Here is a 19,749-nt window from a genome sequence, read left to right as displayed (position 1 = left end):
CTGTGGCTCAGTTGGTAGAGCATGGTGTGTGCAACGCCAGGGTTGTGGGTTCGATTCCCATGGGGGGCCAGTACAATTTTTTTTTTTTTTTTAATTAAAATTAAAAAACAAAAATGTATGAAATGTATGCATTCACTACTGTAAGTCGCTCTGGATAAGAGCGTCTGCTAAATGACTAAAATGTCAAATGTATATCACAGCTAAGGGGTGTTCTTATGCATAACACAATGCAGAGTGCCTGGATACAGCCCTTAGCCGTGGTAAATTATCCATATACCACAAACCCCAAGGTACCTTATTGCGATTAAAAACTTGTTAACAACATAATTAGAACAGTAAACAAGTAATTTTGCATCATACCTCTGGTATTTTATTTTACATTTACATTTAAGTCATTTAGCAGACGCGACTTACAAATTGGTGCATTCACCTAATATCCAGTGGAACAACCACTTTACAATAGTACATCTATATCTTTTTTTTTTTTGGGGGGGGGGGGGGTTAGAAGGATTACTTTATCCTATCCTAGGTATTCCTTAAAGAGGGGGGGTTTCAGGTGTCTCCGGAAGGTGGTGATTGACTCCGCTGTCCTGGCGTCGTGAGGGAGCTTGTTCCACCATAGGGGTGCCAGAGCAGCAAACAGTTTTGACTGGGCTGAGCGGGAACTGTGCTTCCTCAGAGGTAGGGGGGCCAGCAGGCCAGAGGTGGATGAACGCAGTGCCCACGGCTTTCAGCCAATCAGCATCCAGGAGTCAAACTACCCGGTTTATAGTTGCCATCCGCATCATTAGTTCCCACGGGCTCTTTACTGTAGCAGCAAGAGAATGTTGAAAATATTATGTTTTTACTGCATCTTTGTGCAAGAGGCATCACTACAGTCCCTGGTTCGAATCCAGGCTGTGTCCCATAGAGCGGCACACAATTGGCCCAGCATCGTCCGGGTTTTGCCGGGGTAGGCCGTCATTGACTTGCCTGGTTAAATAAAATAAATAGAATTCTCTAGTGTTTTGTGCTCTGTTTAAATTACTGTTTCCCAGAGGTTATTTGGCTCTCTCTCTCTCTCCCTCGTGAGCTCTGCAAACGTCCTCAAGAGCAGACTTTTTGAGGAGATGGGAGGTTTGCCCAAAAGCTCCGAACAGTGATGTGAAAGTGTTTGATATGTATTCAGATAACTGTATGTGTGCGAGTAAATAATTGTTTTCCTCCATCTAATGTGCCTTTGCACAATGGCGTATTTATATCACATCATGAGGCTGTTTACTAGACACAGATTCATCCTAGTCCTAGAACTCAGAACCTCCATTGAGAATGCTTTTGGACCAGGTCTAAGATGAATCTGTCTGGGAAACCAGACCCAAATGTGTAGCCTAGATTTCCTTCTCTACCTATCCAGACATCGAAGGTCTTACCACCTCTCCACTCGTCTAAATCCCCCTCTTCTCCTCCCAGGTGATGCAGGTGGTAAGAGAGCAGATCATGCGAGCGCTGACACAGAAGCCTAATTCCCTGGACCAGTTGAAGAGTCGCCTGCAGAACCTGAGTTACACTGAGATCCTGAAGATACGCCAGTCTGAGAGGATGAACCAAGAAGACTTCCAGTCACGCCCCATCCTGTGAGTCAATGGAGTGTGTGTGATATTACTGCCTGAGAAAGGAAGGAATCAGTGCTATTCATTAATTAGATGTAACCAATCCTTCGTTAAAAAGAGGACTATATAACCCCTCCCCTTCTATTAATACAACATAAGCATAATCAATTATTCTAATACATCAAACATTTTGGTACAACCCTTATCATGATCCCTAGGTGAACCCGACAGGCTGCAGCAGTGGTCAACAACCTTTTCTGAGTCAATATCCCTTTCTGAGTCAAAATGCAAGCTGAGATCTACCACTCAGATTTATTTTTTTAAACATGACTTATACCTATGCAACATTAACCAATTAAAAACAGTTCTGTAGCAGTGAGGTTTGTGCAGTAGGCTCTAGGCTCAATACATTATCACTGCGTATTGGCTACGCTTGAATTGCCCTGACAATGTTGTTCTTCTCGGAGATAAGGGGACACAGTCATCCAGCTGATGGCAAAATTTCATTTCTGCATCATGCACCAATTCATGTTGTTACTCCTATGACCAGAGAAAGTGAAATATTCCTTGATAATAAAAAAGACAAGCCGCAAATAATAACAATGCAAGCTTATGGAAACACACATTTTATGGCTTATTAAACTGTTGAACATGAACTTACTCATAAAAACAGAAGCTCTTTGTTTTATTTGTTTTGTCTCTCTCTGGTCATGGTTCTAAAAGCTTTGAAATCTCACATCAACTTTGCTGTGCGTCGAGGCTACTTTTTACATTCTATGACGCCAGATCTGTGCATACACGTTGATCTGAGCTATCTGATTGGCCAGCGGTAGACCTTTAGGTGCACTTGATTTGCTCTCTGGGCCTGCCGGGTAGACTGAGTTTTTGTTTTTTTAGCTGGTAAGCATTAGAGGTTTGGACAAGTGTTGTTCAAGCGTTAGGTTTGCAATGTGCTTTAAAGAAAGACCTGTGTAATATTTACATTCTGTAAAGGCGTTCATTCAAATTAGACTAGCTACTTTAAACAGGATCTTATAAATAATTAATATGACATTCATTAGTGCAGAGGAAACTTTTGAGAGAAATCGTTAGTCCGCATCGTAATGTATAGAAGTGGAAAAAAAGTCATAATTGATTCTCAAATCCTCTATAGAATTTTCGTTCAATATTCCACACTTCTATATAAACTGCATTTCCATGTGTGTTTGCATTCCACTCCCATCTCAGTGGGCCCTGCCACTTCATACTCTCTGTCCAACTACATTCCAGAGTATTATCTTTGAAGGAGCTCATTTTAGTTAACTCAATTGCAGGTGATTTTCAGAGGCAAGGAGAGAATGACTTTGAGCTGTGATGAATCTGATTTATAAAATGGCCGTGCCAAAACATCTGAGACACAGACCCTGCCACAGATAATGACTATCTCACTATGGGAGTCCAGCCATATAGATCATTCCCAACCAAATGCTATACCAGTACATTACATGTACTTGTCCTGAATCCATTCCTTAGCATCCCCCTCTCCCCGACAGTTCGTTATCGGAGTAGGGTGAAGTTGACCCTAGACGCTGATCTTGAGCCAGTTTAGCATTTCCCCCACTAATGGTTAAGGTTTGAATTGGTGGAGGGGAGATTATCCTAGATATGTACCTAGGGAAAACGTCACCCCTGGTCCACTGATGATCTGAAAGCACAGAGCTGCAGTGAAAATAAGAGCTCGGGAAAGGCACAGAGAAACTGATGTAATGAGAAAGAGAAAATCTGATTGGACAGCCCTCTAATTGTCTGTTCGCTCCACAGCAGCCCTCTTATTGGTTGTCAGATCGATCCACAGCAGCCCTCTTATTGGCTGTCAGCTCCACAGCAGCGTCCTGATTGGCTGGTGAGCTGTAGGACTGTGTGGGCACTGCATGTTTCCCCAGTCAATAGATTGTATGTATAATTAATGTTGGCTAGCTGTTAAGGGCTGTGTTAATATCTTTCATTCCAGAGACAGAACACGCAGAGAAACCTACATGTTAGTCCACATGACAGGGATCACAGCAGGGCACTGTGCAGCGCCCTCCTCGGTAATGAGTCTGGATGGGGTGGAGAGGGGGGCTCTCTCTCTCACACACACACACACACACACACACACACACACACACACACACACACACACACACACACACACACAGTCTGTGGCCAGTCAGTCTAACAGTGCCAAATTTAGGTGTCCATTAAATTTAGGTGTCCACTACATTTAGGTGTCCACTACATTTAGAAGGTGTCCACTACATTTAGAAGGTGTCCACTACATTTAGAAGGTGTCCACTACATTTAGAAGGTTTCCATTACATTTAGAAGGTTTCCACTGCATTTAGAAGGTGTCCACTACATTTAGAAGGTGTCCACTACATTTACAAGGTGTCCACTACATTTACAAGGTGTCCACTACATTTAGGTGTCCACTACATTTAGAAGGTTTCCATTACATTTAGAAGGTGTCCACTACATTTAGAAGGTCCAGAGTCATTGGAGTCAATCCTACTGTATGGTAATAACGCTCACTTTGATTGATATTTGAGTTGCCAACAAGCGTTAAGTCCATTTGAAGATAAAATAAACCAGCCAAATAATTTTTGTTGAAAATTAAACTGAGATGACAATGATGTAGCTATATCGAGGACTTTTTCCAAATCGATCAAATACATTGATGATGATGATCAAGTAAGTGCCTTATTGAAGATCGATGTAAAAAAAAAAAATCCACTGGTGCTGACGCACTTGATCCCTTTCTGCTGCATCTTTCTGGTCTCCTTACTGCAGAGTTCCTGGGGCTATCCCTAAGAGCTACACAAAGGTGAAGATCCTTCTGACTTGGATAACTACCGTCCAATTTCCAAACTATCTTGCCATGCCAAAGCTACAGTTGAAGTCAGAAGTTTACATACACCTTAGCCAAATACATTTAAACTCAGTTTTTCACAATTCCTGACATTTAATCCTAGTAAAAATTCCCTGTCTTAGGTCAGTTAGGATCACCACATTATTTTAAGAATGTGAAATGTCAGAATAATAGTACAGAGAATGATTTATTTCAGCCTTTATTTCTTTCATCACATTCCCAGTGGGTCAGAAGTTTACATACACTCAATTAGTATTTGGTAACATTGCCTTTAAATTGTCTAACTTGGGTCAAATGTTTCGGGTAGCCTTCCACAAGCTTCCCACAATAAGTTGGGTGAATTTTGTCCAATTCCTCTTGACAGAGCTGGTGTAACTGAGTCAGATTTGTAGGCCTCCTTGCTCGCACACACTTTTTCAGTTCTGCACACACATTTTCTATAGGATTGGGGTCAGGGCTTTGTGATGGCCACTCTGACGTTGTTGTCCTTAAGCCATTTCGCCACAACTTTGGAAGTATGCTCGGGGTCATTGTCCATTTCGAAGACCCATTTGCGCCCAAGCTTTAATTTCCTGACTGATGTCTTGAGATGTTGCTTCAATATATCCACATAATTTTCCTCCAGCATCTTCACAAGGTCCTTTGCTGCTGTTCTGGAATTGATTTGCACTTTTCACACCAAAGTACGTTCATCTCTAGTAGACAGAACATGTCTCCTTTCTGAGCGGTATGACAGCTGCGTGGTCCCATGGTGTTTATACTTCTTGGCTGAGGTCTTGGCTGATTTATTTTGATTTTCCCATGATGTCAAGCAGAGGCACAGAGTTTGAAGGTAGGCCTTGAAATACATCCACAGGTACACCTCCAATTGACTCAAATTATGTCAATTAGCCTATCAGAAGCTTCTAAAGCCATGTCATAATTTTTTTCTGGAATTTTCCAAGCTGTTTAAAGGCACAGTCAACTTAGTGTATGTAAAATTCTGACCCACTGAAATTGTGATACAGTGAATTATAAGTGAAATAATCTGTCTGTAAACAATTGTTGGAAAAATTACTTGTGTCATGCACAAAATAGATGTCCTAACTGACTCGCCAAAACTATAGTTTGTTAACAAGACATTTGTGGAGTGGTTGAAAAACAAGTTTTTAATGACTCCAACCTAAGTGTATGTAAACTTCCGATTTCAACTGTATCTTGCCTTGCCAAACTTTTTAAACTTGTCATTGTATTCTTAATGAGCACCAGTCTGGTTTTAGACCGGGTCATAGCACTGTTTCAGCAGCTACACTTGTCTTTGATGATGGGCGATGTTGTTTAAATTATACACGTCATTGTGCTGCCTTATTTCTTGACCTGTTGAAGGAGAGATAATGGTCAATGTTTGAAATGGTTGGCCCTTTCTTACTTGTTCAAAGGTTGTCTGAAATAGGCCTAAATCAGGCATCTTGCAATTGGTTCAAGAGCTATCTAACGGACAAGACACTGTGTGCTTTCTGATGGTATCAAATTTAGTTTCCTCAATATTACGAAAGGGGGGGGTTATTTTGTGCCTTGTTCTCTTCACCCTTTATATAAGTAACATTGGTCTATCTGTTAAAACATGGAACGTTCATTTCTTTGTAACTGACAAAAAAAGCTGAGATTTGAGATTGGTTTCTTCTATAGAAATAAATCCTGCCTGACTTTGGAAAGTATAAGGAAGATTGTTCAAGCAACACTTCTCCCAGTAGTTGATTATGGTGATATAATTTGAAAACCTTTTACTCAGCACTGCGTTCTATCGTTGGGGGACAATTTTCATTCACTGCATATTGTATAGTTCTGTTGGCTGGGAGTCCCTGATCCAGCACTGACTACTTCAGAGTCTACCCTACTAACACAACTCACGTATTAATTGGAGATCCAGCAATTTTCAGAGCCACTCTCTGGACTGGCTGGTTCTGGAGGTCCCGCTGGTCTCCACTGACCTGGGGGAAATGCTTTTAGTTGTTAGGCCACCAGCTCATGGAATAGCCTTCAGCCACCTTGAAATTAGACTCGCTGGTCTCCATTGGACAGTTTACATGGAGTTTAAGGGAGGTGATGTGTGAGAATTGTGTTTGTTTTGATTCATCTCGTTGTATATAATGTATTGATATTATTATCGTACATGCTGTGTGTTAAATGTTGTGTTCATGTTCCCAGGTCTCCCTTGTAAATTAGACCCTGGTGTCAATGCTGATCCACCCTTTATTAATACAAGTTTAAAAAAAATCTCAACTAACAAAAAACTGTTCAGTTATGTTGATGCAACCGGTCTCTCAGAGTGTCTGTGTGTGACTGGATGGTTCTTTGTTACTGATTGACTGGTTTCTGTTCTCTGTGTGTGACTGGATGGTTCTTTGTTACTGATTGACTGGTTTCTGTTCTCTGTGTGTGACTGGCTGACTTTCTTGGTCTCTATGTGACTGAATGGTTCTTGGTCAGTCTCTGTTACTGACGGGTTCTTGGTCTTGTCTGTGTGACTGACTGACTGGTTCTTGGTCTGTCTGTGTGACTGACTGACTGGTTCTTGGTCTGTCTGTGTGACTGACTGACTGGTTCTTGGTCTGTCTGTGTGACTGACTGACTGGTTCTTGGTCTGTCTGTGTGACTGACGGACTGGTTGTTGGTCTGTCTGTGTGATTGACGGACTGGTTGTTGGTCTGTCTGTGTGACTGACTGACTGGTTGTTGGTCTGTCTGTGACTGACGGACTGGTTGTTGGTCTGTCTGTGTGTGACTGACTGGTCTCTAACTGACTGTTTCTCTGTCTGGTCCGTAGGGAGCTGCGGGAGAAGATCCAGCCAGAGATCATGGAGCTGATCAAACAACAGAGGCTCAACCGTCTGTGTGACGGAACCTGTTTCAGGAAGATCAGCAGCCGCCGGAGGCAAGGTGGGGGTCACACACACACACACACACACACACACACACACACACACACACACACACAGACAGACAGACAGACAGACAGACAGACAGACAGACAGACAGACAGACAGACAGACAGACAGACAGACAGACAGACAGACAGACAGACAGACAGACAGACAGACAGACAGTTTGGCCTGTGTACATTATTTGCTGCCCTATACACAAAACAACCTCATATCTCACCCAGTGTCACTCTCCCACACACTATCCTACACAGGTTCTCTGTCTCTCTCTCTCTCTCTCTCTCTCTCTCTCTCTCTCTCTCTCTCTCAGGCCAGCTCACAGAGGCAGGGCACCTGTCTCTCTCTCTCTCTCTCTCTCTCAGGCCAGCTCACAGAGGCAGGGCACCTGTCTCTCTCTCTCTCTCTCTCTCTCTCTCTCTCTCTCTCTCAGGCCAGCTCACCAACCCCCACCACACCATTAAAACACTCTCTCTCTCTCCTTTATTTTCACCCATCCCTCCCTCCCACACTGTCCCTCTTCTCTGTTCAGTCCACTCTATCAATCCGCTCTCTTCTCCTCCTCCTCCACCACACCACCACCTCTTTCTCTCTGTCTCTCTCTGTCTCGCTCTCTCTCTCTCTGTCCTCTGCAGCATTCCTCTCTAAGTGGGCAGTCTCCTTTGGCTTTGTTGGAGCCATAGTGGTAACCTTGGAGGCTGTTCAAAAGCCTATCTGTTTCCACAGATAGTTTTTCTACTACTAACTGGTCTTTTGATCAATCACATCAGATCTTTTTCAGAGCTAATCGGATTGGTCAAAAGACCAATTAGTGAAAAAAATATCACAATTGGGCAGCCTTTGTCACACACCCACATGCGCACACACACCATGCCAAACCAATACTCCTCCAAAAATGAGCCAATACATGTATACCCCAGATGTCTGGAACTAACTGAGACAGTCTATTGCTTCCAAGACTGGCTGATATCTGAGCTGTGTGGCCCTCGACTTACCCTTGTTGTCTGGAACAGTTTCTCTCCCCAGCTCTACAGTACCGTTGAGCTTCATTGCTCCGAAGTGCGTGAATCAATTTCAGTAATGGAGGAACGACCTTAATTCAATTCCCGGCCCGGCTTCTAAAGCTCTTCGCTGGTCATCTCAGTGTTCTGGAATGGACATGAGGTCAGATAGCGTGACTCTTCAGAACCGTTGAACCCAAATAAGACAGCGCTGCGGATGTATTTAAGGGAATTAAATGGATGTATTAAAGTTTGTTGTATCTGCCAGTGACTATTTTTCTGGCGTGGGCGTTTGTTCGCGTCAAGGCATTAAGGTTGAGTTTTCGGGACAGAAAGGATCCTTTCTTTGCTTGCTCTCACCTCAGGTGAAAGACAGTTACAGAATACATCCTTTTCAATGTAACGTCCCAGGTCCCATAACATTTTACACAGCTTTTATTAACAGTCAAATAAATAAACCTCCTTTCAGTAGAAGCATAGGGTATGGTTGTGTGTCCTAAATTGCACCCTATTCCCTATAGTGCACAACTTTTGACTAGAGTCCTATGGGACCTGGTCAAAAGTAGTGCACTACATAGGGAATAGGGTGCCATTTGGGACCATATCTCCCTGTCCTTGATTTAACTGTGGCTGTGGAATGGAAGCCTGTTCCTCTTTTCCCTGTAGAGGACTGTGGAGCTGCACGATGGATAAAACTTTTACACTTCCGATTGTGTTTGGGGAGTGTTGAGCCTAGTATCCTTTTCATACTGGCTGGGGCCTCGGCATGGCAGGAAGAGGGGAGAGAGAGGAGGAGACCACAGGGAAAGGCCTTATCGCTTAGCACCGCTATAATGTGATGCTTTTCACAGCCAGAGAAGATTTAATCTCACCACCCGAGACCAGACTGTCTCTCTCTGTCCTCTTCAGTCTCTCTGTCCTCTTCAGTCTCTCTTTCTGTCTCTCTGTGTGTCTCTCTCTCTCACACACACACACACACACACACACAAAGGTAGTGTGTGTGTGAGGAGCGCTGGAAGCTAGCTCAGCACAGTATTTAAAAGGCATTCTCTCTGTCATCCCAGGGTCTAAAGGCTGTTGGCTTTCTGCCACCACACTGTAGAGTACCTGAGTGAGCACAACTGAACAATGATCATTTCTGCTTCAACTGCCTCTATCCTTCCATCTAAACACACTTCCACCCGGGACTCTCCAAGTGCTTCCTCTCAAATCCTATTTCCACATGAACTATTCATCTAACAGCTCTTAAATGGCGGTTGGCTTCTCCCTTCCATCGCTGAATGTGAGGCTGGACCCTGTTTGGGAAACTCTCCTTAAAGCTGAGTACCTACCTGACAGACAGCAGGACAGTATTAGGGAAACTCTCCTTAAAGCTGAGTATCTACCTGACAGACAGCAGGACAGTATTAGGGAAACTCCTTAAAGCTGAGTACCTACCTGACAGACAGCAGGACAGTATTAGGGAAACTGTCCTTAAAGCTGAGTATCTACCTGACAGACAGCAGGACAGTATTAGGGAAACTCTCCTTAAAGCTGAGTACCTACCTGACAGACAGCAGGACAGTATTAGGGAAACTCTCCTTAAAGCTGAGGATCTACCTGACAGACAGCAGGACAGTATTAGGGAAACTCTCCTTAAAGCTGAGTATCTACCTGACAGACAGCAGGACAGTATTAGGGAAACTCTCCTTAAAGCTGAGTACCTACCTGACAGACAGCAGGACAGTATTAGGGAAACTCTCCTTAAAGCTGAGGATCTACCTGACAGACAGCAGGACAGTATTAGGGAAACTCTCCTTAAAGCTGAGGATCTACCTGACAGACAGCAGGACAGTATTAGGGAAACTCTCCTTAAAGCTGAGGATCTACCTGACAGACAGCAGGACAGTATTAGGGAAACTCTCCTTAAAGCTGAGTACCTACCTGACAGACAGCAGGACAGTATTAGGGAAACTCTCCTTAAAGCTGAGGATCTACCTGACAGACAGCAGGACAGTATTAGGGAAACTCTCCTTAAAGCTGAGTACCTACCTGACAGACAGCAGGACAGTATTAGGGAAACTCTCCTTAAAGCTGAGTACCTACCTGACAGACAGCAGGACAGTATTAGGGAAACTCTCCTTAAAGCTGAGTACCTACCTGACAGACAGCAGGACAGTATTAGGGAAACTCTCCTTAAAGCTGAGTACCTACCTGACAGACAGCAGGACAGTATTAGGGAAACTCTCCTTAAAGCTGAGGATCTACCTGACAGACAGCAGGACAGTATTAGGGAAACTCTCCTTAAAGCTGAGGATCTACCTGACAGACAGCAGGACAGTATTAGGGAAACTCTCCTTAAAGCTGAGTATCTACCTGACAGACAGCAGGACAGTATTAGGGAAACTCTCATTAAAGCTGAGGATCTACCTGACAGACAGCAGGACAGTATTAGGGAAACTCTCCTTAAAGCTGAGTACCTACCTGACAGACAGCAGGACAGTATTAGGGAAACTCTTCTTAAAGCTGAGTACCTACCTGACAGACAGCAGGACAGTATTAGGGAAACTCTCCTTAAAGCTGAGTACCTACCTGACAGACAGCAGGACAGTATTAGGGAAACTCTCCTTAAAGCTGAGGATCTACCTGACAGACAGCAGGACAGTATTAGGGAAACTCTCCTTAAAGCTGAGGATCTACCTGACAGACAGCAGGACAGTATTAGGGAAACTCTCCTTAAAGCTGAGTATCTACCTGACAGACAGCAGGACAGTATTAGGGAAACTCTCCTTAAAGCTGAGTACCTACCTGACAGACAGCAGGACAGTATTAGGGAAACTCTCATTAAAGCTGAGGATCTACCTGACAGACAGCAGGACAGTATTAGGGAAACTCTCCTTAAAGCTGAGTATCTACCTGACAGACAGCATCAGAGTCAAGTCCCTCTGTCTTTTTAAGTGCAGAACAGACACCAAATACTTCTATGTCCACATATATGTCAGCAGAAGCCATATGGATACACGTACCATTATGTTGTATAAATGTTATGTGTACCAAAAATGCATCTAAAAGCCTTTAAACCTTATTTTCTTAGTCAGTTAGCTGAGAAATGAATGATGAATGGGAGTGATTTGGAGATGAGCGTCAGATGGCTGTGTTGTATCTCCAACAGCTGAGGAAACAGAAACAAAACAACAGCCCATAAAATAAGACAATCTGAGCAGCGTTCTGTCTGGAGGCTAGATATCTTCCTCCCTTCCTTTATTCCTTCTCTCTCCCTCTCTCTCTCTCTCTCCCTCTCTCTCTACTCCTTACTCCCTCCCTCGCATCCCCCACTCTCCCTCTCCATCCCTCACTCCCTCACTCTCCTTCTCTCTCCTCCCTCTCCACCTCCCTCCCTCTCTCACTCTCTCCCTACCCCTCCACCTCTCCACCTCTCCCTCTCCTCTCCTCTCCTTCTCCACTCCCTCTCTCCCTCTCTCCCTCCCTCCCTCTCTAAGCAGTCAGTCTCTCTCCTCACAGCTCCACTACACTAGACACGACACAGCCAGTCCATACAGACCAGCACAAGCCAGCCTCCCTGTCGCCGGTCACCTGCTGCCAAATGTCTATTCTCAGCAATTAGGATTTTGACTGTGCCGCCCATGCGTGCGCCAGCCAACCCTCCCCTGCCTAGCTCTGCTCTGCCAGGGACGTGCCAAGGCAGGGCAAGAGCTGGCACGTTGGGTAGAGAATAAAGTGAAAGGTCTTGCTCTACGGGAGGCTTGCCCACAGTGCTCAGGCGTGCCAGCTGGCCCCAGCTGCCCAGCAGGTGATAGCACCCTAGTGCCGGGCTTCAGTAACGCTAGCCACCTCAGGCACATGATAGCATCACTCACCTGACCTGATTCAGGTGCCACTTTCACTGTCTGTTTCTAACTGTCCATATGGGATAGTGTTAGGGTTTTGGTGTTTGGTGTTGCAGCCTTTAGAAAACAGCATCAATATGATTTGGGTGGTTCTGGTCTATACAGTACAGAATCGAGATGTATTACTGTCTGTTTCACAGGTTTGTAGGTCTTCTATGCTGGTCCTTTCCTCCCTCATCATACACTGATTTGCTTTTGATTTTATCCATTGATCTAGGCATTAAACCCTGGTTTTCTCTCTCTCTCTCTCCATAGATAAGTTCTGGTACTGTCGACTGTCTCCGAACCATAAAGTCCTGCACTACGGAGATTTGGAGGAGAGCCCTCAGGGAGAGGTGCCCCATGACTCTCTACAGGAAAAATGTGAGTAGTAGCAACACCAGTACTGCTCTGGGTCAAACAAACTGTCAGTTTTCCTTTAACTTCTCTTGGGTATGTGGGACGTGACCTGCGGGACACACTATTCAACAGCCAGTGAAATAGCAGGGTGCCAAATTCCAAACAACAAAAATCTCATAATTCAAATTTCTCACACATACAAGTATTTTACACCATTTTAAAGATAATCTTCTCGATAATCCAACCACATTGTCCAATTTCAAAAAGGCTTTACGGCGAAAGCATAGCATTAAATTATGTTAGGACATCACCTTGACAAGAAAAACCACACAGCCATTTTCCAAGCAAGGAGAGGCGTCACAAAAACCAGAAATACAGCTAAAATGAATCACTAACCTTTGATGATCTTCATCAGATGGCACTCATAGGAGTTCATGTTACACAATACATGTATGTTTTGCTCGATAAAGTTCATATTTATATCCAAAAACCCCATTTTACTTTGGCGTTGTAATGTTCAGAAATGTTTTGCCTCCCAAAACTTCCGGTGAATGAGCACATCAATTTACAGAAATAATCATCATAAACGTTGATAAAATATTAAACTGTAATTCAAAGAATTATAGATACACTTTTCCTTAATGCAACCGCTGTGTCAGATTTCCAAAAAACTTTACAGCGAAAGCACACTTCGCAGTAATCTGAGTACAGCGTTCAGACACGAAACCAAACCCGCCATTTTGTGGAGTCAATAAAACTCAGAAATAATATTATAAATATTCACTTACCTTTGATGATCTTCATCAGAATGCACTCCCAGTAATCCCAGGTCCACAATAAATGTTTGTTTTGTTCGATAAAGTCCATCATTTATGTCCAAATACCTCCTTTTTGTTCGCGCGTTCAGTCCACTACTCCAAATGCAGGAAGCGCGCGCAAAATGTCACGATGAAAAGTCAAAAAAAAGTTTTATTTACGTTCGTAGAAATATGTCAAACGATGTATAGCATCAATCTTTAGGATGTTTTTAACATAAATCTTCAGTAATATTCCAACCGGACAATTCCAATGTCTTCAGAAAAGAAAAGGAACACAGCTCACACTCACGTGAGTGCGCGCCTCTGAGCTCATGTCATTTCCTCACTCATCTGACTCCAGGCCCTCTTGTTCGCTCCATATTCACAGTAGAAGCATGAAACAACGTTCTAAAGACTGTTGACATCTAGTGGAAGCCTTAGGAAGTGCAAAATGAACCCTAAGTCACTGTAGTTTGAGTAGGTAATCAATTGAAAAAACTACAAGCCTCAGATTTTCAACTTCCTGGTTGGATTTTTCTCTGGGTTTTTCCTGCCATATGAGTTCTGTTATACTCACAGACATCATTCAAACAGTTTTAGAAACTTCAGAGTGTTTTCTATCCAAATCTACTAATAATATGCATATCCTACCTTCTGAGCCTGAGTAGCAGGCAGTTTAATTTGGACGCCTTTCATCCGGATGTCAAAATACTGCCCCCTACCCTAGAGAAGTTAAAAAAAGACAACTGACAACTTACACTTGCTAAATAATCGTTTACTGGCAGGGTGCCTAAAGATGGTTGTTGTTGACATTGTTAGTAGTTGATGCAGCATGTCAACAGAACTGTGATATGTGGTTTTCTAACCTAGATACCTTAAGATGAATGCACTAACTGTAAGTCGCTCTGGATAAGAGCATCTGCTTAATGACTAAAATGTAATGTAAACTAACTGATGATGAGGATGATAAAATGATGTTTTCCTTGATGTTGACGTTCCTTTCCTCTTCCTCCTCCTCCCACAGTACCCGTGGCCGATATCAAAGCGGTGGTCACTGGTAAGGACTGTCCTCACATGAAGGAGAAGGGATCTCTGAAGCAGAACAAGGTGAGTGTATCTACAGTATGTCAGTGTATCTGTGTCTTATATAACAGTATATTATCTGTCAGTATATCTGTGTCTTATATAACAGTATCTGTCAGTGTGCCTGTGTCTTATATACTCAGCAAAAAAAGAAATGTCCTCTCACTGTCAACTGTGTTTATTTTCAGCAAACTTAACATGTGTAAATATTTGTATGAACATAATAAGATTCAACAACTGAGACATAAACTGAACAAGTTCCACAGACATGTGACTAACAGAAATGGAATAATGTGTCCCTGAACAAAGGGGGGGTCAAAAAAAAGTAACAGTCAGTATCTGGTGTGGTCACCAGCTGCATTAGGTACTGCAGTGCATCTCCTCCTCATGGACTGCACCACATTTGCCAGTTCTTGCTGTGAGATGTTACCCCACTCTTCCACCAAGGCACCTGCAAGTTCCCAGACATTTCTGGGGGGAATGGCCCTAGCCCTCACTCTCCGATCCAACAGGTCTCAGACGTGCTCAATGGGATTGAGATCCGGGCTCTTCGCTGGCCATGGCAAAACACTGACATTCCTGTCTTGCAGGAAATCATGCACAGAAGGAGCAGTATGGCTAGTGGCATTGTCATGCTGGAGGGTCATGTCAGGATGAGCCTGCAGGAAGGGTACCACATGAGGGAGGAGGATGTCTTCCCTGTAACACACAGCTTTGAGATTGCCTGCAATGACAACAAGCTCAGTCCGATGATGCTGTGACACACCGTGTCAAATCGATCCCGCTCCAGAGTACAGGCCTCGGTGTAACGCTCATTCCTTCAACGATAAACGTGAATCCGACCATCACCCCTGGTGAGACAAAACCGCAACTCATCAGTGAAGAGCACTTTTTGCCAGTCCTGTCTGGTCCAGCGACGGTGGGTTTGTGCCTATAGGTGACGTTGTTGCCGGTGATGTCTGGTGAGGACCTGCCTTACAACAGGACTACAAGCCCTCAGTCCAGCCTCTCTCAGCCTATTGCGGACAGTCTGAGCACTGATGGAGGGATTGTGCGTTCCTGGTGTAACTCGGGCAGTTGTTGTTGCCATGCTGTACCTGTCCCGCAGGTGTGATGTTCGGATGTACCGATCCTGTGCGGGTGTTTTTACACGTGGTCTGCCACTGCGAGGATGATCAGGTGTCTGTCCTGTAGCACTGTCTTAGACATCTCACAGTACAGACATTGCAATTTATTGCCCTGGCCACATCTGCAGTCCTCATTGACTTTTTATTTATATTTAACCTTTATTTAACTAGGCAAGTCAGTTGAGAACAAAATAGTTTTTACAATGATGGCCTACCAGGGAACAGTAGGTTAACTGCCTTGTTCAGGGGCAGAATGACAGATTTTTACCTTGTCAGCTCGGGGATTCAATCTAGCAACCTTTTGGTTACTGTCCCAACGCTCTAACCACTAGGCTACATGCCGCCTCATGCCTCCTTGCAGCATGCCTAAGGCCTGTTCACGCAGATGAGCAGGGACCCTGGGCATCTTTCTTTTGGTGTCAGTAGAAAGGCCTCTTTGGTGTCCTAAGTTTTCATAACTGTGACCTTAATTGCCTACCATCTGTAAGCTGTTAGTGTCTTAACGACTGTTCCACAGGTGCATGTTCATTAATTGTTTATGGTTCATTGAACAGGCATGGGAAACAGTGTTTAAACCCTTTACAATGAAGATCTGTAAAGTTATTTGGATTTTTACGAATTATCTTTGAAAGACAGGGTCCTGAAAAGGGGACGTTTCTTTTTTAGCTGAGTTTATAATAGTATCTGTCAGTGTGTCTATGACAGTACAATATCTGTCAGTGTGTCTATGACAGTACAGTATCTGTTAGTTTGGCTGTGTCTTATGACATTATAAACTGGGTGGCTCAAGCCCTGAACGCTGATTGGCTAACAGCCATAGCGTATCAGGCCTTATACCGCGGGTATGACAAAACATTTATTTGTTTATAATAGCAATAAGGCACCTCCAGGGTCTGCGTTGCATTATGCCTAAGAACAGCTCTTAGTCGTGGTTTATTGGCCATATACCACATCCCCTCGGGCCTTATTGCTTAAAAATAGTATCTGTCAGTGTATCTGTGTCTTATATGATAAAATAATAACCAGCACAATATCAAGGTGTATTAACCCACTGTTAAGGTGGCTGTTGACATGTCAGCCTAGTTAAACCCAAATCCCTCTATATCTTCTATGTATAGACATCTTAACCCAGATGAAATCATTGTTAGCCCTTCCTTCGAGCAGGTATGTAGGCCCAGACCCAGTGTCTGTAGGATCTCAGTACTGATTAGAAACCCATACATTCTGCTAACACTGAAGGATTAGCTAGGTCCTGTAAATATATTCTTGAAGACAAAGGAGCACCGATCCTCTCTCACCTGGACCTTTATTACTTTGTTGGCGAATATGGTGTCTGGAAGAATGGGCCTACAGGTCTGTGGGCTGGCTGACTGACTGGCTGGCTGCCTGACTGGCAGGCTGATTCCTAGGCCAAGTTTAGGCTATGTGAATGGGAACACGAGTGGAGTCCACTCTCTGGCAGGGCAGTCACAGACCTAGGCTGCATTTCAATATATAGTGTTGGACAACCGTATGTCTCAAAATGCCTTTCTGTCCCCTAACCGTCCCCCTGCTCGATATGCTCCATCCCCTGGCACCCAGCACGTGGCGCCGGCTCACACGACAGCCAAGCCATCTGGTGTTGGAGTGGCTGGGGAGGGAAGGTGCTAGAGAGTCAAAGCAGGAGGAGAGGAGAGGCTCATTAGCATGTTAGTGACAGTGCTACGATTGAACTCCGTCCTTTTCTCTCTCTCTCTCTCTCTCTCTCTCTCTCTCTCTCCCTCCTTCTCTTCCTCTCCCCTTCCTCTCTCTCCCCCTCTCTCTACCTCTCTCTCGCTACAGGAGGTTCAGGAGCTGGCCTTCTCCGTCCTCTATGAGTCAGACGAGTATTTAAACTTCATCGCTCCGGACAAGCATGAGGTAAGCACTAGGCAGCTGGCACGGTCACCCAGCCAATGACAGCTTTCACAGATGGACTGAGAGGAAGTCAGTGGAGGTCGTCCATTCTCCAGCATGACATGGGACACTTTATGTTAATACACTGCTATGGGTGTGTGCAGGGGTGGGTGCGTCGTCTGTCTGTCTGTATGTACTTATCCTCTCCTGTCTCTCCTCAGTACTGTGTGTGGACGGACGGTCTGAACGCCCTCCTGGGGAAGGAGATGACCAGTGACTTCACCAAGTCAGACATGGACACCCTGCTCTCCATGGAGATGAAGCTCCGCCTCCTCGACCTGGAGAACATCCAGATCCCAGAGGCCCCTCCCCCCATTCCCAAAGAACCTAGCAACTATGACTTTGTTTATGACTGCAACTAACTAACCAACCATTCAAAATAACTTAGCTACTGGACTGGACCAACCGATTCTCTTTTTTCTAAAACGGCAACTGGAAAAAATTCAAAATAAAACAATTACGATGAAATGATGAGTGACAGAAAAAGGATTCTGTTGAACAATTTTCCTTCCTTCTTGCTAAACTTCCTTTTTTAATTAAAGGGTGCGTTTTAATAGGTTTGCAGCACTTAATGACTTTTTGCGGCCCACTGACTGAACCATCCCATCACCATGGAGACCAAACCAGGAAGCATCCATATGGGTGCTTTGGGTCCTAAACCAGACATGTTCTTCTAATGGGCTCAATGGTCTCTAAACGTTGTTGTTTGGTTGTCACTCTCCAAGATGTCGTCACAGTGTTCTTCTCACCTTAAAACCTGCACACTCTTCACTCCTTCACTGAAGCATATGTCATTTGCTTGGGGTTTGTTGTAGAAAAGCTCTTTGATAAACGCTTGGTTGTTTTGTTGACTTTCGACAGGCCGTTGGATGTGAGGAGATGGCTCATTTCATAAAGAGACTGTAAAGAGGTCTTGAGCGACGTTAAGTTTTTATCTCTCCAACAGTCTGGGTGTGTCCAAAATGGCACCCTATTCTCTATATAGTGCACTACTTTTGACCAGGATTAAAAGTACTGCACTATACAGGGAATAAAGTAGTGTACTATGTAGGGAATCGGGTGCTATTTCAGACACAGTATCTGTTTTACATTTACGTGGTAGGTAATGTTTCTGAGAGGAAGAAAGGATCAAGTGTATTTAAGATGATGAAGTGTATATTTAGAGTTTTTCTCCCAGGTATCTTACTCCATACTTCACATACTGTCTCTAGACTGTTACAATAAGTGTGTTGTTCTAAAACCTGGCACTGTAATACAAAACAGGAAACTGCCTCTGAAGTTCCTGAAGCCTTCTATCCCCATATCACGGCTGCTTTGAGCATACTGTGTACTCACACACTGGCTTAGCCCAAACAAACACACAACTTTAATAGCTACATGCTTATTGAGATGTACACCTGTCTCTTTCCTCTATCTTGATACCGTTCGATCAGGCTCGATTGCGACTGCTGTAACATTCCGAAGCAATATTGAGCAGAAAAAATAAAAAAATAAAGGTCTTTGTTATGCTGATGGTGTAATGTAGTGATATTTGTGCTGCTGCCAAGTAGACAGTATTGGGGCTGTTTGTGTTTTTAATAAAGGGAACTTGTTTTGTTTTCAAGATCTATGTGGCCGTCAGAATTTGGAGGTTCATGTACATTTTATTTAAAAGCGAATCATGAGTGGACATTTCAAATATGATTTATTATTTAATACCTTCAGATGTTCGTATCTAGGTCTGAAAGCCCCTCAACCTGCTGTTTACATTAAAGATTTAAGGAAACTGACATCTCTTGTTGCATATTCTATTATTACTGTAAATATGATATTATTAGTTATGTCTTTCTACCTGGTATGAGCTTTTGTTATTCTGTATGTGTCCATGCCACCAAATCTCCTGTCACTAAAAATACCAATACTGCATCACTTACTGTTGATGTGGCTTTCTATACAGTCGATTTAAAAAAAAACATACAATGACATGCAAGCAGTTCTATGGGTACTGCACGTGGCAGTCTCTTGGATCAGAGTTCTTCCACAGGAGAGAGAGATACAGAGAGAGGAAGAGATGGAGAGGAAAATACAGAGGGAGAGTAATAGCGGGAGAGTGAGACAGAGGGAGTGTTTCTTGTCATTCCTGCTCTCTCCACTCGCTCTCGCTCCGCTCTCTCTCCGCTCTCTCTCTCTCTCCCCTCTCTCTCCGCT

The 19,749-nt window shown here is 43.9% G+C and overlaps 1 protein-coding gene across 8 annotated transcripts in view; it reads left to right on the top strand.

Moving 5' to 3' along the window:
- The window catches only part of LOC115174032 (engulfment and cell motility protein 1), a 163,580-nt gene extending 144,249 nt beyond the window's left edge, over positions 1-19,331 (top strand). For all 8 annotated transcript variants that reach the window (XM_029732639.1, XM_029732635.1, XM_029732637.1 and 5 more), the window contains 6 exons: positions 1,450-1,613; positions 7,282-7,394; positions 12,537-12,644; positions 14,442-14,524; positions 17,449-17,526; positions 17,724-19,331. In XM_029732639.1, the coding sequence (XP_029588499.1) occupies positions 1,450-1,613; positions 7,282-7,394; positions 12,537-12,644; positions 14,442-14,524; positions 17,449-17,526; positions 17,724-17,924 (747 nt within the window). In that variant the 3' untranslated portion in view covers positions 17,925-19,331. The remainder of the gene's footprint in view (positions 1-1,449; positions 1,614-7,281; positions 7,395-12,536; positions 12,645-14,441; positions 14,525-17,448; positions 17,527-17,723) is intronic.
- Positions 19,332-19,749: the final 418 nt, after the last annotated feature.

Source organism: Salmo trutta, chromosome 34 (assembly GCF_901001165.1).
Source record: "Salmo trutta chromosome 34, fSalTru1.1, whole genome shotgun sequence".
Classification (NCBI taxonomy): Eukaryota; Metazoa; Chordata; class Actinopteri; order Salmoniformes; family Salmonidae; genus Salmo; species Salmo trutta.
This window is presented reverse-complemented; position numbering and strand designations above follow the sequence as displayed.